Source organism: Apus apus, chromosome 7 (assembly GCF_020740795.1).
Source record: "Apus apus isolate bApuApu2 chromosome 7, bApuApu2.pri.cur, whole genome shotgun sequence".
Taxonomy (NCBI): Eukaryota; Metazoa; Chordata; class Aves; order Apodiformes; family Apodidae; genus Apus; species Apus apus.
In genome coordinates, this window is record NC_067288.1 from 11,645,054 (window position 1) to 11,669,702 (window position 24,649).

At 37.9% G+C, this 24,649-nt stretch overlaps 1 protein-coding gene across 1 annotated transcript in view; it reads left to right on the forward strand.

Annotated features, from left to right (window-relative positions):
• Window positions 1–707: 707 nt before the first annotated feature.
• The window catches only part of OLFM3 (olfactomedin 3), a 54,955-nt gene continuing 31,013 nt past the window's right edge, over window positions 708–24,649 (forward strand). The window contains exon 1 of the mRNA XM_051625420.1: window positions 708–991. Within this exon, the coding sequence (XP_051481380.1) occupies window positions 923–991 (69 nt within the window). The 5' untranslated portion in view covers window positions 708–922. The remainder of the gene's footprint in view (window positions 992–24,649) is intronic.

Sequence of the window (24,649 nt, forward strand, 5' to 3'; positions counted from 1 at the left end):
GCACGCTGCAACATGTCCTTGGGAGGGCTCCCAAACCACTCCTCAACCAGGGACCTCCACCAGCCGTCACGTACATGGACCTTCCTGCCACAACTTCAACCAAAACAAGGAGACACGACGGTCCCTTGATGGCCCGTGGTGCAGCTGGAAAGCAGAGGGGCGGCTTTTCCCTCATGAGGGCTCAGCCAAGCCCTGAATTACCTGAATCTAAGTGAGGGAGCGAACAGGTGAGGTCCCGCACACAAATCCTCTCACTGCCCTCTCCCCTCGACGGCACCCACAGCTCGCCCGCGCGCCCTTCCCGGTGCCAGGTGCTGATGTCAGGAGAGCCGCACCTACCCGCCTGCCGCACGGGGAGAGCGGAGCCCGGCTGCCTTCCCGGAGGAAAGAGCCTCAGGGCGGGAACAGCGCCGGGCAGGGCTGCCTGGGCGGCCGCGGGGAACGGCCCCGCGCGCGTTAGCAGCGCGAGCCGCTCCTCAGCCTGAGGCTGCTGCTGCTGCCGCCCCGCGGCGGGGCGGGGCAGAGGAGCGGTGCGGGGCGCAGCGGTGCGGAGTTACCGGCCGCTCCCCGCGAGCCCCCTCACGGGGCGCTGATGTCACATCCGCCGCCCGCACCCCAGGCCCGCGCCGCCGCGCTCGCGCCGCCGCCTCGCGGCCCGCAGCTGCCGGGTGGGCTGTGCGGGGGGGGGAGGGGCGGGGCTGGGACGGGGCCGCGGGGCCGCTCCGGCTGCACCGGCAGCGCCGTCCTCGCCCGCCCTCCCCGCGCCGAGGCTGCCCGCGGAATGAGCGTCCCTCGGGCGGCTGCCGCTTCCACTCGGGCTCCGGCGGGCGGGCGGAGAGCGCGGCTGCCAGCGCGGTCGCAGCAGCGGGAGCGGCGTGAATGACCGAGAGGATCGGCGCGGAGAGGCAGCCCCGGGATCAGGATGCGGACGCCAGCCAACATCCTCAACCTCCTGCTGCTGTCCTTGCTGGCCGGCCTCGATCGGTCCAAGGTAGGAGCCGGCCCGGCCCCGCAGCGAGGCAGCCGGTGCCGGCCCGCACCCGGCGTGCGCCGTAGCGGGCGGTGCGGCTCTGCGGGGCGGCTGGAGGGCTGCGGGGAGAGGCGGGTGCGTGTCCTTGGTTGTCCGACCGGCCAGGTGGGAGAGTTGGTGGCGGAAACGGCGGTCTCTCTCCGGCCCCGGGATTACCGCCTGCACGGTGCGAAGCGGGGAAGCGCGGGTGCCAGGCGGTCAGAGGGGCTATGGGCGCGGGGCCCACGGCAGGGCGGGCACCCCCGCACCCCCGCTCTGCCGCCGGCACCAGCCCGCGCACACGGTCCATCGGGTGCGCTGCGGGGCCGGGGGAGCTGTCCAGCGCCCGCCCGAACCTCCGGCGTGGGATTTGCCGGCTGCAGCGGCGGGGCCGGTGGTGCTGGGTGACTGCAGCGGCTCTGGGGAAGCAGCGGGGCACGGGAGGCAGGGATCGACAGTCACCGGCTGGACACAAATTTCTTTCGAGTGGACCCGGAGGCGTCACGTGAAGACGCTGATGTTAGTGCTACAGGCACGCTCCAGCTGCTGCAGAGTTTTGTTATTCCCCAACGTGTCCTGGTCGCCGAAAGGTCACACTGATAGTGAACTCACGGTGAAAGGAAACAGCGAGTTTTAGCCATGCAGCCTGGCTTGTGAAGGTGATTTAGATTAATTCCTGAAAAAAAAATGATAATTGCACTATACGACTTAAGAGCAATGATGACTGAAAACCCCTAGGCCTGCAGAGGTCTGTAGTGCTGCATAGACAAAAAACTTGTCTCATTTGCCCTTTTGAGACATGCAATCTTGTAACTGTAAGCATTATAAAAAAGTAATGAGAAAAGATTCTTTTAGTATTGCAGTCCATTACCAACAGTAGTCACAATTTATATTGTATGTTGGTTAATGTCATTTTAATAATACCATTTAGGTACCAGACAACTCTATGAGGCAATGTTCAACTCTTCTGGCATGCTTTTTCACTTCAAATAAAGGAATTAATCACACACAAATATGTACTGAGTTTCCAACAATGTGGAAAGGATGCTCCTCTTAAAAAAACGTAGAGAACTTAAAGAGCAATTAAGTGGAAATCAGATTTACAGATACAGTATTCTGCCTGGTTTTTAATACAGTGAAAACTTAAAAAAGCAGGTGATGTAGGATTAATAACATTAGCTAAATAATTAATTCTATAAATCCTATTAAATAGGAGCTATTTGAAAGCACCAGCTATTGCTATGTCTGTAAAGTCTGTACATGGACTCATCAGGCAATGTACAGGAGTTCCACATCTGTATGAACAGCAGTACATGATCACATTATAATTACAGGTTTTCACACACTCATTTTTCTATCTTCTGTTACACTTAGGAAGATCTATTAAAGTTAAGAGACTTAAAGAGACTGTGTGAAAGCAGGAAGAGCAAAATTTTTATCACTTTCTACCCACAGAAGACTAAAACCACTAATGAAGCAAACAAACTTCAAATGGCAGAATTACTATTTTGTTTCAGGAGTCAGAGATATGCCCCAAAATAACAGTGGGAAGAAATGCTCTATTTTATGTGTCTGTCACCATCCAGCACTGAAAAGCAGGATGAGCCACTGGAATGAAATGGCATAAATTAACTTTTAAAACTTTGCTTCTAGCTGTCTTTGCTGTGGCATACTGTGCAGAGGGCATAAAAAAAGGCTTTTTATTCATCATTTTGTGTGACATTTTCAGGGATATTAAAATGTTCATTGCAGGCTCTTTTAACTTTGTGAAAGGGTCATGAGGAGGAAAGCTCAGAAGTCCTTAAGATTATGTAAAAATGAGAGCCCCTAATCAAAGTCCGGTGTTTATCAGACCGAAACTAGTTTTTCATAAATAAAAATATGAGATCAAATGGCTACTCAGATCCTTGGTCAAGATGCTACACATTCAGCATTAAAAAGATGGCACACGGCAGATAGTAATTTAGCTTTGTTGACTATTGAACAACACTGTCACTATTTCTATGACTAATAATATATGTAAAAATGTTTTCAGGGTTTTTTTAACATGTAAGTGTAAGTTGTGATTGAAATACCACTTTAGAAACTGAAGTAGTGCTGTTATTTACCTTGCTTTATGCTAAACTGAAATGGAATAATACTTTTCTGCCCTGCACATTGGGAAGCAAATATGTGAAAATAATTGTAGGAAACAAGAGGATGTTAAATTCTTTCTTTGCAAAAAAAAATGTGTACAATATGCTCATGAATTGACAGACAACTTTTTACATGCCATTAGCACAAACTATTCAGCTTATGGAAATAAATCACAACAGACATTTCAAAGTATGCACAATAAAATCCTATTAATGTCCTACATCATTATTATTATTATTCATGTAATAATTTATTTTACTGATCAGCTATTTTAAAATAATGCCTAGGAAAATACCAGGCCATCACTGACTCAAGACTGCTGTCTGTAGGCACTCTTATTATGAAGGGCTTTTATGCTTGCTACACTTGGTAGGTAATTTACTGATCGTAAAGTGTTTAAGCACCGCCATCTTATGGCAAAATATGTAACAACAAAAAAAAAAGTAGCTTATTCTTAAATCTCTGGGATGTTAAGGTTTCATTTCAACCATAGCAATTTATTGCACATGCTTTTTTATATTTTTTTTCTGCTAAATATGATATGGAATATTGACTGGCTCTGGAAATTCTTCTTTAACAAATGGAAGACAGCTCACTACAGATTAATTTTAAGCATTCTTAATCCTAATTACAGAATATCAAAAGGCCTATTAAATGTTGTATCTGTTAATTTTATTCTAATTTTTCTCTGTATTTACATAGAAAAATAAAATATAATTATTCATTATAATATATTTCAGTGAAGTTTTATTTCCAGCAGCACGTCTAGAAGCCAGCTAAAGGAAAAGGACTTGTAATATAAAACTCTCCTACACTTGAAAAAGGAACTACTAAATATTAGGAACCTTCTAAGAGTTACTGCTAGATGGCATCTCTGTGATGCTTTTCTACATACCTGGAGTTTTTCCTAATGACCTTCAGACTATGTGAAGGGGGCTTCTTTTATAAGGGCTGCTTTTGCTTGCCATCATTTGATAATCACAGCAGTATAAACAAGTAAGCATTTTAGAGTGATGTAGTGCTGCTCTGCATAGAAATCAAGACCAGCAGGTTTCAAAGTCTAGATGGCATTTTTTTAAGTTCAATTTTGAAAATTTAAATGGAAAAATATGTTTATTTTTCAGTGCACTTAATGAACTTTATGCCTTTGACCTCTGTATTGGCTCCATGTCCTACATCTGTTGAGTTTCATTATACATGAATACAGCTGAGCTGTATTCATTGCTTGGGATAGTAGGATGTTTGGGAATATTAACATCAAAGAAAAAAAAATTGAAACTGGTCATCTATTTTTAAATGCTTAATTAAACTTTGCAATATTTCTTTTTCCCAGATTTCAAGAACTTGTTAGTAGGAAGAGTAAGCTGCTTTAATGCTGCTTTGCAATACAAATTAGTTAATCCCTCTTGTGAGATTTTATAACAAGAATACTATGTACAAACAAGGGTTACCAAAATACACTATTTTTGTTGGAAATACAACTCATAGTACTACAATAAACTGCAAAATTAAATTGAAATCTCATTAGCTACTCAGAAATTCATTTACATTATTTTCTACAGTATTAGTGGTTATTCAATATGAAAATTGTATATAATTATTTAACCTGCGTGATTTAATAATGCTTTGAATCATTAGTTGCTGGATATGGTCAACTCTTGTTATCTGCTCTCCCATTTCTGAGCAATGTGATTCAACAGCCATTGAAGAACATCCTATCACTATGACAATATCCTGGGCCCTCTCCCACCTGTTACTCTGGTTATGTTACTCTCACACTAGTAACATCAGTCAATGGGTAAACAAAGTGTGTTGTTAACACTACTGGTTCTTCCTGCAGTGGCCAATACAATGTCTTCTAACCTTTCAGTCCTGGAAAGACAATGCTTCACCTATTTCCTATTCATCCACACTCAATTACACACATCCCCCACGCGTTATGTAAAATCACAGAAAGGTTTGCATTACATCATTTTAAGTAACATATGAAGATGTTAGAGGAAACTATGCAAAAACACAGGTGTGTGACTGCTAACTTCTGGTGCTAGTAGGCATCACATGGTCTTTGAGGGCTTTTAAAATTGTGGATACTATGTGAAGAAACCTTTATATTATTCTGTTTAAAACCAGATTCTTCAGCTGTCACTAGTAATACAACTGCTCCTTCTTTGAATGCACTTATACACTAATTACATGCATTATATCTAATCTTCAAAAACAATATACACAGACAAGTGCATACATATACCAAGTCATTATTTTCTCACAGGAAACAAGTATTTTCCCATTAGGCACATATTGCCTTCAGGTAACTAGGCTTCTACCTTTCTTCCGTATTTAGTCATAACCCAATAAAAGAAGAGAAATTCACAGTATCAACAAAGAAAAAGCTGAAGCAGAGAAGGTGACTATCAGGAACAGGAAATGCAGTAAAACAGATATTAAAACAGCATCTAGCTATAGCTCTAAAAATGGTGTTTCTAGCTGGATACAGATTTAACACAGTTATAAATTTCAAGTTGAAATCTATGAAGTTGATAAAGAGCCTAGTAAGAAACGAACAAGGAGTTCTCAGAGAGGCTCCAGTCTACCTTGGGCAGTAAAGTCCTCTTTTTTCCAAACTGTAGAATGACAAAAATGCTTCAGGGCATCATTTAGGCATTCTTATTGGATCATCACTGAAAACTAGGTAAAATTCAAAAGCCTTGTATAAATCTTTGCAATAGTAGTCTGCGAGGAGTCCTCTCAAAGACCACTTTTCACAAGAACTGCTATCTATCCTACTGCAAGAACAACCTCTCTTATAGAAATGAAGTGAAAAATTCATAAATCCTTCCATTTAAGCCTAAGTGGCATAAAAACAGAAAGAAAGAACATACCTCAAGAATTCCAGACCAGATCTGTTATTTATATGTTTTTAAACCAAGATGTGTGACAACAGCATACTGTAATCATCCCACCTAAGAACCTAGCCAGCAGAATTCTTAGTCTTCTGAGCCAGCAAAAAAATAGAAATACAGTAGCAGCATGTATTATTCTTAAAAGTACTTTGAATGCTCTACAGAAAAACATTCAGGAGTTAAACTCTATGTATTTCAAGAAATCTGGAAGAAGATCAAAGATCTAAAATTGGACTCATTTAATATAATTATTCAGCATGCACTACTTTCCACATGGTCAGCTAATAAGTGTGTACTTGGTGCACCTGCTGAACAGAAAAATTTACTGTTCAGCTGATCTGACTTCATTTTTCAAAAAGGAGTTCTTTCACACACACACAAAAAGCTCCAAATCTGCCTCCCTTTGGTATTCTCACTTTTTTTTTTCTAAGAGGAAATTATCTTCATGCATTCATAGGGAAAGCTCTGAAGAACTCTCAAAGTACACAGCATCAATCTTCGTGTATTTGTCTTGGCATTGATGTTTTTGTTGAGTTTGCTAAAAAGAAAAAACAGGTGATAAATATCTTAACCATTACTTTCTTCAGTCAGCTGGGAAAATTTACTAACACTAGAAAGAAATCCCTCTTACTTCAGTACTAAGTTATCTTTACCACCTCTTCAGAAAGTTGATAATTTATCTTATTTGCACTGGAAAGGACAGTGCATGTTACCTGAAAAGTAAGACTATCAGTGAAACCGAATCGTAAAGGTGGCTCTTTTGTAGTGACAGCTGCATAGAGCCATAATTTATAAATTGGTAAAGAGTTGCAACTTTAACAATTCTGATTATGGCACATTGTTATCTAGGTATCTGAAGGACACCCACCCACCACTGATGGCCGCTTGATACCTTTCACTGAAATAAAGGAGATACCTTCATTTCTAGATGCAGGAATCAAACATGAATAATTCAATTAAGGGAGCATTTGTCTCTGTTCACAAATTTAAGATTCATATTACAATATTTGGGTGATGATGAAGCCCAAGCAAAGACAATTCTGAGATTATTTCTTAATTTTGTGCACAGCACAGTGCAAAGGAATGTATTTCGGAAAAGAAAAAAAAAAAGAGAGACCGAATTTGGAGATAACCTCTTACATCACAGCATTACTTCTAATAATCATTGACACTTCACTGGAAACATTTTTGATTAGTGACTCAGATCTTAAAGGCAACTGAACATCTACCCACAGCATCATATATCAGAACACTTGAAACTATTTCAAAAACACTACTATTTTTATTATCATTGTTTTATTCCTGTCATTAAACGTTTTCAAAGTCTACACTTGGCTTTGTTTAGAATTGCAGAATTTATGTTTCTGTCTCAAAGAGACACTAAAACACCCAAATGTAAAAATAACAAGTCTCTCTATGGATTATCTTGTACCAAATGCAGCTGAGGGGCACATGAGCAACTGGAAGCTATATTCCATGCTACATCACATAAAATTAAAGTTTCCAGTCTTACAGAAGTCTCTTCTGGCCTAGAAAACTATGCTGAAACCAGAAGCAAAGAATAAGATAAGTTCCTCTAAGGTAGGAAGGTGTATAAATAGTGAGATTGGCTATATTTTTATTCCTCTCCTGAATTTGCACATAAAACTTGTGGGTTTATGTATGCACCACGTATTTCTACATTCTGTAATATTACAGGTTTACTTATTGCATTAATCTATTTGTAGCTGTTACAAGGTTAAATAGCTGATTTGAATTGTAATCCTTTTTAATTAGATGTTTATAAAAATAATTTTTAACAACCTTCTGCTATACTAGTCCTGCATACACTGCTAAAATACATACTTCTGTTTTAGCAGATGGTATAGTAATACATGTCTACCTTGTTTTCCTTCCTTACTTTCTGCTGTGATCAGCAATCTGTGCAACACAATTCAAGGAGTTCAAATTTCTGTGCTGTAGTCATCATCTTTTATGATCTTTCTTTGCCCTCTGGACTTGTTTTCTCATAAAAACATATACATATTCTGTTAAATGTGTCACTGAAGTGACAGAGTTAAATCAGTGTATCCAAAGCTCCAGTTACTGGCCTTACATCTACATATTGTACCTTACTGGAATAAAAGGATTGCCGTTGTCCTTCCCCAGAGTGAATGTTGCTGTTGCAGTTCTCTGAGATCTTTGGAGTTTCTTTCAATTTAAACAGCTTTAAAATATTTCTCAGCACCACAGCTGGAACATTCATTCAGGTGTCTCTTAAAATTGATTTTATATGTAAGTCATTTTGGCTAGTGCTGGTCCAATGCATTTGAATCAGAAATTATAAAAATTATGAAGTGTGAATACACTACTATGTAATTTTCATCATAAGCTCTTCAGAGTTTCAGCAAATCTACAAAGAAATTAAGTGTTGGCTTAGTTTGTGCTTCCTCTGTCCCAAATGAGAAGTGAAGAGACACTCTTCTTCATTTGGAAATTTCAAAACACTTTCCAAAGACAGAATGACATGACTTGCCTGATGTCTCTGATAAAGCAACTGTACAAGAAGCACCAGGCAATACTGAGAGCTTGGAATTTTAATTTTTTTGAGAAAATGAAAGAAAAGGGATTTTGATGCAATACTGGCAGTAGCTGTGGTATTTGAATTTGCCCAATTCTAGATTTGTCAAGTGAGAGAGCTACACTAATGGCTACGGTTCACCCCTACTGTTTATACAGAAGAAAAATACACCTGGATGCTACTGGCATTCATTCTAAATTCACTGGTGTCTGTTAGGAATAGAATAAATACCACTTGCATGACCTGTTCATGTTCTTCTCCTGTGGTTCTGCAAATCCCTTTCTAAACGGATGGTAATAATGATAGTAGTTATTGAAAAAAATCCCAATAATCTCTGACCCCTAAGTTCTGTTAAATATAAACAGGGTCGTCATTTTTCTCTCTTAGAATTTTCCTGAACCACATGCAACTAGATATTGTCTAACACTGGCTTTCCTCTTCTCATTAGTACTCTTGGGCATATGCTATTTGTATTTTGTGATTTTCTGGTTTTAATAGCCTATAACACTTCAAAATGACTGATGTAGTAATTTTATTTTCTGGACCCCTATCCCCAGAAACTAATCTCTTAGGCAATTTTTTTTTCACGTTACAATATTGCTCTTTTCTTATCCATTGTCAAAAAATTCAATTACAGTTCTAGAGACTCATGTCATCATTAGTTTCCCAAACATTTGCAGTTTTTAAGAAAGTAAACTAGCAAATGTGGTATCTTTTCTAATATTTTTGCTTGCTTGGCAGAAAATGTGCTATTATTAGCTAAGTTTATGCCAAAGCCCTCTCCATTCTTCTCCCTCCAAAACGGTAATTGTTACTCTGCACCCTCACACTCCTTGTTTGCAATCTTGGAACGCTTTCTGGCTAGTCACGCTCCTTACAGGTGCCCTTAGCTGCTAAGCATTTGCTTTTGCCATACTTAGTTGTCTTTAGATGATGGCTTCTTGTTTCCAGGAACCTTTTTTTCAGTTTTGACAGATTCTTCAGAGTTTTGCTAAGTTTTGACAGATCCATCCAGTCCCCTCCATGGGACTTCATATTGATATTTCTGTTATTAATTTTAATAATAATTGTAACCAAATCCTCTATGCTACAAATAAGTGCATTTCAAGACAAACGCACTGTTAACCTAAGAAAAACATCCCAGGAGTACAAGAATTCACATTATTATGGTTCATGCATCGTCTATGTTAAATTTTACTTAAAAGTCCATAAGAGACAGACCTAGTAAGTTCATTGGACTGGAAACACTTTCAGCTGTCCTTTCAAGGGCATATATCCAAATTCTAGAACAGTTACTCCAATTAGTTTCAGTTTAACTAAAATGCTTCATGACAGGCATGGAGGGTAGGGGGGAGAAAAAAACAAAACAAAACAAAATGCCACTGCCTAAAGGTACCCTATTTTTATATATTGGTTGTTTTTGGGAGGCCATATTTTATCATAAATCTGCTTGAACAAAGCATTGACTGTAGGAGAAACTAATGATCAGCACACCTACAACCATCAATTTAAACACAAGCTTAAGTACCTTAAATTATCTACTTGGTTATTTTAATTTAAAAAAAAAATCCAATCAGACAGTTCATGTTCAGATCAGGCCTGTTACTTCAGAGTTTTTGCTTTTCCTGCTGAAGTCTTTTTTGAATTCAGAGCATTTTAAAATCAGCAACATCCTGTTAGAGACGTCTTTACCCTAAAGAGAGCATATTCTCCCCATTTCCAAGCAATAAGGCTTTGAACTTCTGTTCCCATTAGGACTAGTGTGCTCAGACCTACAGTCATTGATGCTGGGGGAATTCTTGCCTGACAAAATGACAATGATGATTCCATGGTATGAGTGCCATGGTTCACTACAAGACTGCCTGAAGATTAACTTCCTTGAAGAGTAACTGGCTGAAAGACCAAAGATAACACTGGAAGTAATGGGAACTTCAGAATAAAGCCTTATAAGCCTGTGGATACAGGCTATGCCACTGCTGACTTTTAAAGTCACCTCTAACTCCAATTCAAAGTTACATTCTAGACCATCTGCACTGTTTAACTTGAGGCTTGAGAGGAAAATCTTCCCTGCAAAACTTTGTACAATCATGTACCCAGTTACAGTATGGACATTCCCATAACCAGGCAGCTCAGCTGTAGCACAGAGGGATCTATACAGGCTTAAGATCAATTGCACATATATATATATATACACACACACAAATACATTACTGGTCTGTACTCCTTTTTTGTTGTTGGGAGGCAACCACATAGTCATTTTCACTGGGCCTTTCTTCTCAATTTTTGCTCCACTGATTCTGAAGTGAGAACCAGAAAAGAGGTATAGTTTCTGGTACATTTCCCTTACAAAATCTTTTTGCTAGAAGAGAAACATCTCTTGGTGACAAAGACTGACTCTAGGCTGAGCAGTAAACACATGCTAGAGTACATCTGGAGCCTTGACTTGTTTGTTGTCCAGTCAGGGTCCATGGGCATTGGGACTTCTTTGCACCCCTTCTTCTTGGGTTTGCCTTCCACTGAAACCAGGGTACAGGGGAACCTGGTTAGACACCCATAACTAGCCTTACGTGGGCTTACAGCCAAAGCCTGTAACCAGAGCTTCCAATCACTCTCAAAAGCCCACTTAGAAAATCAGAATTGAGTAGATAAATGCATCCAAATACTTTTTTTGTTACTTCAGTGGTCACATGGCAAAAAATTGTTTCTTCTGAATTGTGTTGTTTGGAAGAATATTACCATGCCTGTGACTCGGTCAGCAGGCCTATGGCCATCAAAGATCCTCTCTTACTGGTAAGAAATTCACGGCAAGTTGCCTATGAAGAAAATGAGGATGAAAAAGATTAAACTATTCAATATTTGTCTTTCCTAATGCACTGTCCTCATTGGATAGGAAAGAAACTAGAAATAAAAAGTTCCACAAATAGTAATTCCAATTTTAAAAATATAGGTTATATATTGTTTGTACTCCTTTTCTAACAAGCAAAACTGATGACAGAGGAGAATGTTAGGTGAATTTCATAATGTATTTTTGGATAAGAGTTTATAATTTGTACTTGCATTTGAACAGGATAACAAATTTTGCCTACTCATTCAAGAAATATCAATACATTTTATGGCTTATCAAAGTAGCTCAAATTTTAGCATTCAAGTTTGTGAATTATTCATAAAATAGCTGCACACCAGGAACTATTTATAGAAATGTTGTTGAAAATAGTACTCTGCCTGCAGACTGATTCTAGTAAAAGAGGAAACTAATTTTGTCAAACTGTTTGGAACAAATTATCTGCTCAGACTTACTATTGAGTGTACAGCGTGGTCTATTTTTAGTGATATGGTGGGGCTCTCAGCACTTCCCAGAAGAGCATGAATACTGCCTAGTACATTCCACTGCTGCAATTTTTTCCCCAGTTCTTCATAGATTCAGTCCCTACTGTTGATTATAAGAGCACCCAGTAACTCTGGGTAATGCTTACAAAGGAAATATGTTTTTGTGATTACTGGGGAGGAGAAATATATGCTCCTCTTGTATTTTCTAAAAAGTAATTTCATACAATTGTGAAAAATTCAATAAACTGGGCAAGGAATCTCTGACTTAATGTATAGACCCACGAACAGAAAGGGAAAGAATGGGATCAGTCGCTGAAGCCATACAGAAGCTATTATGTAACATTCAATGGTAAGGAAGAGTAGAAGAGATTATTGATTTTCCTTCAATGCATGTCTGACAAATGTGTCAGAAAGGAAAGCAAGGAATAAGCTACTATATATTTGAAACAGAATCATACACAATGTGATTCTCAGCTGTTCCAAGGTTTAATCACTCTTCAGCTAACCGTCAGTCTCAAGTATTTTCCAACAAAGAAAAACCTTCTTTCCTACTAGTTTTATAGTTTCTTACAACATAATTTACTAGATTTTCAAGTCATTTCTTCGTATCTTTATAATAATGAGCACAATTGCAGAAATGCATTTTAAAGGTTAAGGGGGAAAACTGCATTACTGGGTTTTAAAATATTTTTTCCATTTTAATTGCTTGGTTTTTCCTACTATAAATATACAGCTGTTTGCAAGATGGGTCTATATAGACAGATGGATGTGGATTAATAGAAGTAATCTCATTGGTTATCATAATAAATGAAAATATCAATATTGTTATAAGGTGAGATCGCATTTTCTATGCTGCTACCAAGACAGGAAATAACATGTATAACTCTTAGTATTCTCTCACATTGTTGTACACAAGTATTATTGGAATATTTCACTAATTTTTTTTTTTTTTTAATGGAAAAAAACACAAACACTATCATCCATATTTCTGCTTTCACTTAGTTTGTTTTCAAGATCATTTTTGCTATTAGGTTTTCAATAGTGTATACATACCATTTTAATGTTATGAGCTTAAGTATTTTCAAAAAATAATGTTCTTAAATTCAGACAAGTATTTACACTAGAAATTTGTCCTGCCAGGATTCAAAAATAGGCACATATGACTAATCTGACTGGAAAAAAATAACCATATAAACTGGAATGCCAGATGCTTTCAGTGACAGATATTTAACAAAACTCCAAGGCAAGGTTTCAGGTGGGTCAATACCACAGCTTTTGCCAAAGACACTTGAGGATGTCAGTCTGGTATCAGTTACTTTGTGGTTAGACAACCAGGCCACATGATATTTTCTGCAAACCGCCTACCCAGCTCCAACAGTTGTCTTTCTGACAGGTAACAGATGCAGTATACACTGAGTCCAGAAGGTGGTTTCCAGAACATCATGAGACCTAATAGCCTCTTAGTAATATAAAAAATGTTACTAAAACTTCTCAAGATAATGTCCATGTTTTCTTGTTCATCCCAGAAATAAATGTTGTGCTGTAGACCTACTAAAAATATATAATTATTAATTGATCCAGTGTATGGAATTGCTTTGAACTCTACTATTCACGTAAATTTTTCATTGTGTTTCTGGGAACTGCTAAACCAACTTCTTTTGTTTCTGTCCAGATTATTTTTTTTTAGGAAATAATACATTAGGAGGATGAAACAACAGAGAACTTCCACCATATGAGCAAGAGTAAACATAGTAAACAAGATGATTGTTACTATGGCATTCACAAGGAATTTATATAGTACAATCTCAAGGCAATAAATTTCCTTATTCTGTAGCTAAAAAAAGAATGTTATTGGAGTTAAGTTAGTCTGAGGTGAAATTAAAAAGCATTTGGAATTAAAAACTTTGGGAATTAGAAAGTATTGGGAGAACAAGAACAATGTTTCTGCTCAAAGATCAATGTAGTTGCAAACAATATCTGCACTGCAGCAGGGAAACAGAGGCAAAGACTAAGGATTGATTTACAACCAAAAAACATCAGAGAGACATCTGATCCTAAAAGTTCTGTTTTACAGATTTTGTTTATTCAAGCTGCAGAGTTATAAAGATGTTTTATTAGAGAAATACAATTACACTGCACTCCAAGTGCACCTTAGGAAAAGGAATTATTTTGGTTTCCTATTCAGTACTCTTTCTTATACTGTCTTGCTTGAAAAAACAAAAACCCTTTGTGAAAGTTTCTTGCGCTGGATTTCTTAGATATTTTAGCTGTGCCATTTCAAAGAAGGGAAAAAAGAAACTTCTGAAGCTGAGAACCTAAAAAGAAAAAAAAAGCTGCAGAAAGCAAGAATGGGAAATAAAGTGAATTTTTTCATTAATAGCAGACAAAGTGACTGCACTGCATTCCAAGGGAGGAGCCATCCACAGTACATCAATGCAGGCAGCATATTGCTTGGATGATTCTATGGTCTCTACGTATTTCAAAAGAAAAACACATAATTATACTGGGGATGCCAGAAATTGTAATCCTTCTGATAAGACTTTTAGATCATCTGGTTCAACCTCTAACCCTGCTCTACCAAGTTCACACCTAAACCATGTTCACAAGTACCACATCTATATATGACTTTTAAACACATCCAGGGATGGTGACTCAACCACCTCTCTGGGCAGCCTGTTCCAATGCCTGACAACCCTTTCAGAGAAAAAAAAAATTCCTAATGTCAAGCTTAAACCTCCCCTGGTGTAGCTTCAGGCTGTTCCCTCTTGTCCTATCACTATTTACTCGTGAGAAGATATTATCTCTCTACAGTATCCTCTCAGGTAGTTGTAGAGGGTGATGAGGTCTCCCCTCAGTCGCCTTTTCTTTAGACTAAATAGTCCCAGTTCCCTCAGCTGCTTGTTCTCAAGGCCTTTCACCAGCCTAGCTGCTCTTCTCTGCACCTGCTCCAACACCTCGATGTCTTTCTTGTATTGAGATGCCCCAAAATGGACACATTTCTTGAGGTGTGGCCTCACCAGTGCCAAGTACAGGGGGAGGATCACTTCCCTAGACCTGCTTGCAACACTATTTCTGATACAAGCCAGGATGCCATTGGTCTTCTTGGTCACCTGGGCACACTGCTGGCTCATATTCAGCTGTTTGTTGGTCAGCAACCCGAGGTCCCTTTCCGCTGAGCAGCTTTCCAGCCACTCTTCCCCCAGCCTGTAGCATTGCGTGGGGTTGTTGTGGCCCAAGTGCAGGACCTAGCACTTGGCCTTGTTGACGCTCAGACAATTCACCTGAGCCCAATGATCTAGTCCATGTGCCTCTGTAAAGCCTCCCTACCCTCAAGCAGATCAACACTCCCTCCCAACTTGGTGTCATCTGCGAACTTACTGAGGGTGCATTCCATCTCCTCATTGAGGTCATTGATAAAGATGTTAAACAGAAGTGGTCCCATCAGTGAGCCCTGAGGAACTCCATTTGTGACCAGACACCAGCTGGATTTAACTCCATTCTCCACCACTCTCTGGGCCAGGTTGTCTCAACACATGCACATGTTATCCCTACCTTGTGAAGCAGCATATAGATACACTACTGAGTCATACAGAAGGTATATCATATATAGGGTAGCATTTTTACATCAAACCTACAGCTTAGGGGCTTGATACCATCACAGGAATATTCAACTATAGTCAACAGATACTACATTAAGTTCTACCTCTCCTGCAGTCACTCCAGGGTTTTAGGAATTTAACTGTAGTTTCATATCCATGACAAGAACACACACTGTTCATATAGTATAGGAGATAACAGGATTTTAGAACTCCTCTTTTTTTGTTGGGCTGGACCGACCATGTTAAAATAGTATGACATCCCTAGACTAAAGTCTCTGTCTAAATTAAAATTATTATTTTTAAAGATAAATTAAGGAGCAATTTGAAAGACAATCAAATGAAAGAGTTCAGTCAGACTTGTTCTGGACTTAAATACTTAATGCCTCCTGTGAATTAAAATTTGGTTGAACAAAGGACCTGAGCTTGGATAGCTTACAATTAACCCATGTGAAAAAGTTTTGTGGAGTCTGAGAAACTCCAATGCCACTTGGGGGATGGCTGATTAACTGCATTGCTGGGACAGCTTTCACCTCCACAAGAATGCATCTCAGGAAACCCTCACTGTAAAATTGGTCTCCTCTTTACTAACTGAACCTGAAAAGATGAAAGTGCAGTAGAATTATTTGTGACGTGACATAAATTGATCCCCTGTCCTTAAGGGAAATTGTGTTCCAAACCCAGTTTTTTAGTGTGTAGAGAACAATGAATTTCCAGATAATATAAGACCATTCTTGCTCTCTTTATAAGATTATGCCTTTGGAAACTACATAGGTCATCTACCTCCAAATTTTGCCCTGGGGATACACTTCTTAATGAGCAATAGATTGTTTTACTCTTACACGAACAGCACAAACAAATAATTGTTTCCCCCTTTCCTCCCAAACATGTTAATTATTGGTATTAATATAAGAAAATATTTACTGTTTTTGTCACACTGGCTCATTTGCAGTGGCAGATCACTTGGGAAGAGAAGAGGAAATCCTATACCCATTTTGTATTCCTGCCTATCCTGAAATTCTGTATAGCTCTCTGAGGGAAGAACAAAAGAACAGGACTGACTCTTCTTTAGTTTCCTCAGCAGTCATGCAGTTGATTTCACAATATAATGCTAAGTTGATAATGCTTCCATTGTTTACCAAAATAAGAGAGATAATACTGTTTGTGTGTTTGACTTCAAATTATGACAGATTTCAGGAATGTATACTCATGTATCAATTGGATACTATTTCCATTCTTATTCCTTCCCTGTTTACTGAAGAAATAATGTAGAAAAAATATTTGTATAGGGACACAGGAGGCACCCTTCCTTTGTTCACTGACACTTGCTTGGCATTTATTTTATCTCAGTTTGGCAGAAGTACATTGCAACTGTCAGGAAGTGTTAATTAGTCTGTTACGAACTCAGCATGAATTATTTTTAGATTTGATAATTGTTGAGCCTCCTTTGCTTTACTATTTCTAATTCATATCAGTTATATGAACCTGAGAGCTCCATTATGCCATCTGCAGTTCATATTCTGAGCTCACATACAAAGACAACCATAAACCAGTGTCTTAGAAAAGATTTAAAATTCATCAAACAAACTACTGATTTAAAGGGAAGCTAAGAGGCACAACTAGATTAGCTATACTAAGATAGCACAGTTGTTCTGTTTGACTGTTTTTAATACACCAGCCTAGTCTATACTGACTTTTTGTCTTGGTTTCTTGTAAGCTGTATCAGAAGTAGTCACTTTCTGTCACCCTGCTGCCCTCTATGAACACAGCTCAGTTTAATGGTATTCCAGGGGGATTTTCCTCCCCTTTATCTCATAGCAAATGAATACTCTCAGAGACTTCAGAAACTCTTCTTCCCATTTCACTTCCTCTACTGAGAAACAGATCTTGTGCTCGCTACCTTCATCAGAACTATCGCAGAAAATAAACTATAGACAGAAGCTTAAAAAGACATTTAATTTAGTCTTCCGAAACGGAAAGATTTAACATATTTGCATCATAAACACTCAGCCCTACATCATCCTAGAAATACAGTTGAAATTAATTACCTTTGAGTGCTTTGTTCTGGCAGAGGATGTTGTAAGATCTTTTTCTTAAATGGGAAATGAACAAATTTGCCCTAAACTAGCAAGTACTTCAGGCCACACAGGTCTTCCCTTTTGCTGAAAAGTCTTCAAAATCTCATACTGCATTTCTCATCTAAGCATTACAGAGTTCTCACTTGTATTTGTAACTACACAGTGGGCTGAGAGAATGTACAGGTGGGATTGAACAGATCTAAAATACTGTGCTATGGAACAGAAAGGAAAGAAGTTATCAAGCCAGTGCTATGAAAAGTGTCATACTTGAACTGAAGCTCAGGAGTGTTCCTCTGAACATAACTTACGTTCCCTATAGGCTTTAAGTCACTTCCAGTTCACTCATTTCTTTGTTAGCATTGCCTCAATTACAAAAGATAATAGCTTGTACTTTTTAAAACAATAATAATAGTGACTTTTCCCAGTGACTTTCCCACTGTTTCCCAGAAAAGTTTCTTAGAGTACTCACATTTCAACTGATTGGTTGTATTAAAACAACTTCAGCCATTATTATTTATCTCAGTGATCCTATTCCAGAAACCCACTAAACCACAATTAAATATATTTGACGTCAATGTTATTTTGATCATGTCAGTTGCAAGTACCAATGTACTAATTGATGGAAATGAGTACACATTTTAGACATTAATATTATATTTTACAAAATTCTTTAAAAATTTGGAATATAATTTCCTCAATTCTAAGTGTTTTTTTCAATTCTTACAAGCAACCAGTAATTTCCTTCAAGATCAGAGGCAGAAACCTTATTCCCATTCTTATGCATATTCCATTAATTACAAGATATCCATGGATTTGTATAATGAGCAGAAAAACATAAATGGTGAAATAACAAACTGTGTTCCCATACTGTGAAAAAAGAGGTTGTCTTCCATGATTTATTATTTATATAGTCGATTTGTAGCAAAAAATTCTCTCCAGAGACTTTTCACTTAGTGCTAGTCATAGGAATTTTTGTTCATATGTACATTTATTTGTTTCAGTAAAACCTATTCAGATGTAAGTAGTGTGATTAATTCACGAATGGAATAAAAAACATCAAAAAGTGTCACTGTATACAAGATTTTTTGGTGATATGTGCACACTCCTTTACTATCAACAAGGAACTCAGAAGAAATAGTACCATACCAGTAATTTTCCTTTAAAACTGTATCTCAGTGCTAGAGCCTGGCACTACTGCTGCAATTTCCTAAAGATTACAGGTTTGCTTTTCAGAAAGTGCTGACATGTATCCAGTAAAAGACCAGAGGAGAAGGGCTAACATGATCATAAATCATTTTGCAGCACTGCAGTCTTGGCATTGCCAAGAGAACCTGCTCATCATAACATAAATCAGAGCTGACTGATGCCTGTGATGCCAACAAGTGATTGTCTCAGAGGTCCAGGAAGACAGTGAGCAAGACTGTCATGTAACTCAGAGATCTCTTCATGCTGACACAGCCTTTCTTAGCCAACATAGGACAGCTAGAGAGTCTCAAAGCATCGTAACAGAAAGTGTCTGTTACTTGAATCATGCCAGCCTTAGTTCTTACTGTTCTGTTTTATTCTCCCTGTGAAAAAGCTCAATTTCCAGGTACAGTAGTTTTCTTTTGGAAGTTTGTTAGCATATTGTCGAGTAGGAACACCATACTAGACTAAGGAAAAAAAAATCTTATTAAAAGGGTCACCATAGAATAAGGAAGAAAGAATATTAGCTCATCCAGCTTTCCATAATAATGTTCCAAATTGGTTGTAAGCCCAAACACCCACGGCCTCTCTTGTCTCTTTACTTAGACTGCCCCTAGTGTCGGAGAGACAGAATTACCCATTAAATCTCCAGTTAACCTGTCACTGCATACATTTCCTTCTGGTTTAATCTGTTATTTTGATTTGTATAATACTGTTTTACTTCTTCTTCCCTGCTTTCTCATTCAATCTTCAAAGTATGAACCTATGTAATATTTTCCCTTTTTTCTTCTTTTACATTAGATTGCAGACAACTACGTCCTAACCCAGAAGGCTTACATTACAGTATGGTTATAGATTGGGAATTAGCTTAGATTCTTCACAATTACTGAAGTCTAGCTTTGTGCATTAACATAACAGTCTGTATATAATTCTGGAAGGTTTTTATCCTAATGGTTACATTCATCATGCATAAAACAGTGTACTATGTTATAGCTACATGGCAGTTCACATTCCCTTGGCACAAGTAATGGCTTTCAGTAATATGGAATTTATCATCTGTCGTTTAGCATCTGATAAACTGCATTCTCCTTCAGGGGGGCTTTTCTTTCCAAGATACTGATACTCCTAACTGTCAGCCCTTTCAGTTTGTTTCATTTTTAAAGGGTTGGTATGATCATCTCAGCCACACTATTTTCTCAAGATTGTCTCAGTAATGGTTAAGTGTTTCTACAGGTACCTAATAGTAATTTTATTTTATTTTACATATAGACCGTAGGGGCAGTTTTCCTGTTATGTGAGAATTTTTTTGTCTAATGGAACAGTGCTTGCATTTTGTGCTTTGAAAACATGTTTTTTCCAATTCATTACAGAAGGAGAAATTAAGCATCTTGAGAAGTAAGCATTAGAATATGAAGTCAAAAAGTCAGCATTGCTAAGCCAGATTGGTCTTTGGGGAAACTGAATATTTCCATCCCACTAAGAAGATACTATAATCACATTCTTTTGGCTGCCAACTGCCAAGCAAGCTACACTAGATACTCTATTTGCTCCCTCCTTAATGCATCTGATTTTTCTAATACCTCAATTTTGAGTCAAGGCAAGATATTTTACCATCCTTGTGAATCTCTTGCACCGCCTCATTCCTAACCCTCAGTCTCATACTGGTTTCATTAGATTCTAGCACCCTTGCCAAGTCAAGGACAACATAAAATTGCAGCAACAAAGGAATAATACCTCCTGAACTAAATACTAATTCCTCCAAGGCCCAAAGTACAAAGAGGAAGCGTAAAAATACTAAGTGTTGTTTATATCTAGATAGTAATTGTAACCTTTATACATTCAAACTTAACTTAAGCTGTATCTCTAGATCACAATGCAACTAAAGTAAAAGCTGAAGTTTCTCATCTGTGTAAACCCGTTGTTTCCTGTCTCCTCCACTTTGCTTTCTTGCTCTGATGTGTTCAGGGCAGAACTGTCTATGATCCTACATTTCAGCCCAAGAGAAGTACTCTGTTAAGGCTGCAGGAGTCAGATGTACTTTATTCTGCACTCATGGTCAACCCATTGTTATTTTAAACCACTTGAAGCAGTTTACTGGGCCATATCTTTACCTCCATTTGATTTCCTGTATGTTTCAAGTTAATTAAATGCATTGAAAAAGGATAGCATCACACAAATAAGCTCATTCATATATTATATCTTGTTACATTTTGAAAGAAACATTTACAAATCCAAGATACTGTTTTTCTCTGGGGCTGCTGATCAGTTCAAGGGATTTATAGCCACAACATTTCCCATACATCTGGGAATTCATAGCAGAAATGAAAGTCATCAAGGAACACTGCTTGGGATACTGCTTTCTGCTTTGCTATCAGTTCTAAACATACTTCACAGGCCAGAATTTGTTTATAGGCAATTAATCATACTCTCAAGAAACTACAAGAAAGTCCATACTAGGAAGGCCTGGACTTAAGCAAATGTAAGTCTACAGTCTGTTACCTCAATTTCTTAATACAGGTACCCTCTAGGTACCCAGTGGTAGAGTTAGAGAAAGCCATTTGCTAAGGGAAACATCTGGCAATTTATATCACTTTATATCACATGACCACGAGTTCTGAAGAAACAAAAACACGCAAGAACCACAAACAGCTTATTCTGTACAGCTCAGACTTGTATCTTAAGAATAAATAAACATGAAAGACTGCCAGCAGGAAAACATTTGGTTAGATTTCAGGATAAAACAAAGATTGCCACAATGTATCCAGTTAAGTGTGTTTTTTCAGTCTGCTTTCCCAGGCTGTAGATCATTCCCATAAGCTGTTTTGCTTTTAGAGTATGCTTATTTCCAGCACCCTGTTGAACAACAAAGTATTTTTCAAGTCTATAAAATTTTCAGAAGTATTAAAGTATCTAAACCGGTATTTATTCTAAACCCTCTGAAATGAGAATTTGTTGTTCAACTCCTTCATGTTTCTAATAAACCACTGAATTTATGTAAGTGACTTGTTTACATACACAAGATGATTATACCAAACTTTCTGTGATCAAAAAGTCATTTGCAATCTAGGGACTAGTTTATTTAACATATTAACAAGTGTTTAAAAGGAAGCTTCCAAAATGTTTCTTTTTGTTTCAAAGTAATTTAACAGAATCTCCAGTGGTAAGTTTAATATTTCAAATTAATCAGAATATTTTTAATTCATCATACTATAGATGAAGAAATTTGCATGTCCCTAACTTTATTTACTGAGTTTCCCTTGAAGTCATTAAATAACTCATCTGCATCCTTAGTACAATGTGAGCAAAAGTAATCGGTCCAAAGAAAAAGAATTGTGATAGACCTCTTGAGCAAATCATGCAAGTCACACTTTGCCTTTAAACTGGTTTTGATTGTTTGACTATAATTTGCAAAAGCCATTTGCAAAGTGACTGTCATTTAATTAAGTTACTACAGTGTTAAAAATCAGCACTTTATTTTAAAACTTCACTTAAATTGCTCCAGGAAAAATGGTATAAATTCAAGTTGGGTTTTGTCAAAGTGCCCTCCAGGAAATGGCTTGTATTATCTTTAAAACATGCATGTGGTAGTAAAAGAAAAAGAGCTCCCAATAGAGATAATTTAGAAAAGTATTGTTAACAGTCTTCAGCCTCAAGTAGTCATCCCTTGTATCAGATTTAAAATCTGCAGAACTCTGTGTGCTAAACAGTCTAAAATAGGAGAGAGGGTGCAAAAAGCTAATGATTGGTTTATGGGTTTTGTTTCTATTGACAAAGCCAACATCTTTAAAATTATCTATCCATGAAGCAAGCTGTCTTGTTATTAATGACTGCACAGCGCTGAAGTCATGCATTCATATTTCTGCTTTCCTTGCTCCTTTGACCCTTTCTTTCCCCTCTGACAAGAAATCTTAGGAGAAATAAGAACACAAGCAGCAAGCATTTCACTACAGCAACCATGTTGTCAAGCTAGAGAATGTATTTTCACCTTTTTTTCCCCCCACATTATATGTTACATTAAAGGGAAAAAAAAAACAACACATGCCCTATGGTATCCCATCTGGCCTCAGAAAAGACAAATATTTTCCCTAAGCACTGCCTGAGGTGGGTTCCATCTGGAATCAATTTTCTCCTTATTTGTGACAGATTGACTATGTGTTATATTCAGAAGAAAAGACATAAATGGTTATTTGCTATTTCATCACAGGCAAAAAATCAATTAAAAAGTAGTATATGTGAAATGCAGTTTCTGTAGCTACCCACTTTTGACCTCTGTGATGTTTTCTTCAGCATCTTCCTATTTGTGTCAAACTGTCTATTTTTTAATAGATTTTAAATCATTCTATTCTATTGTTTATTCTATCTATTCTATTAGATTATAATTTTAATACTGATTTCCAAGGCTAACAATGATGGACCGTAGTGCTTTCTTATTGTTATGTAATTGCCTTAATGCCACCAGTGCTTTAACAAATTGGCTAAGATATATCTTTTTTTTTTCTTTTTTTTTTCAGTTTCATGTTAATAGTTTTTACTTTCATTGCTTAACCTCTTGGTGCTCTAAAAAAGTCAATGTGTAGCTGGCAGTATGTTCAACTTCAGAAGGTCTGACCTTGGCTAGAAATACACTAATACAAGAGGAAAAACTGAAGAGAATTTTTGCTTGTTTGGGACAGACAGCTGTAAAATACAGAGAACTGTGTAACTGGAATTATTTTTGCATTACACCTCTTAAGCAGCAGAATGGCAAGTCACACCCCTTAACAGGAAGAGCACCTTGCACACAACTTGTAGGTAATTTTGTTAGGTTTCAAATAATGAAAAAAAAACTATAAGTGGATTAGATTTTAAATACTAAATATTTCAAGCCCATGAGGAATCATCAGTCTCCTTAGAATTGGAAAAAGAATATGTATTTCATCATCTTCTTGAATCGTTTCTCTATGGGACATTTTGGAAGTAGTGAGTGATTCAAATATTATTTAAAAAATATAATCCTAATATGCTATACTCAGTTCAGGATAAAAGGTAGGAAATAAAATACCAGATATGGTATAGGTCAGATAGTTCACTTCTGAGGCACTACTTCCAGTGTTCTCAAGATGGATTAAGATTTTGAGAGAGAAAAGCAGCCAGATTTTTTTCACATGGATTTTGTTTAAAAATACTAAATACTTCCTAATTTTCTCATCCCAAGTTACATTTCAAAATGTAAGCTCTACTTATTTACAGCATTTCCTACATCTCTCTTGCTACCAAGATGCTGAAAAGGACCATTTCACTCCTTTAAGCAATATGTCACATAGAGCACACATTGCATGTCTGATGTTTTTATTTTAAAAGGCATGCTGGGTTTCCTGGTGAAAAATAAAGCATTTCTGCACACTGTGAGGACCAAAATTATTATGCTCTGTTTGTTTATGAAAGACATTATTATGACTCATTATACTAAATGATGGCTCACAGAAATCATACAGCAAAATACTTTCCCATGATTTAAAGAAGCTCACCTTTAGCTCCAGCAATAATGCCAACACAATTTCAACAGTTCTGTTGATAACCAAAGTATCACCATTCTCAGTTACTTTCAGTCTATGAAGGCTTGGGTGTAAGAGGACTATATATATTTACCTGGATCTTGAGTACTCTATCCTATACTATGTTATATGACTGCTTTTTTTTTTTTTTCCTTTTAAATTATAGAAAAGTCCCTGGAACTTAAGCTTTCATGAAATCCAAATAAGCATCTCAGGTGAACTGTGTAATTGGCGTAGTTTAGTCATAGCAGTTTTAAGATGTGGTGGTATCACAGAACTGAATTAGAACTTTCCCTCTGCAGGCATTCACATTTCTACAGACCT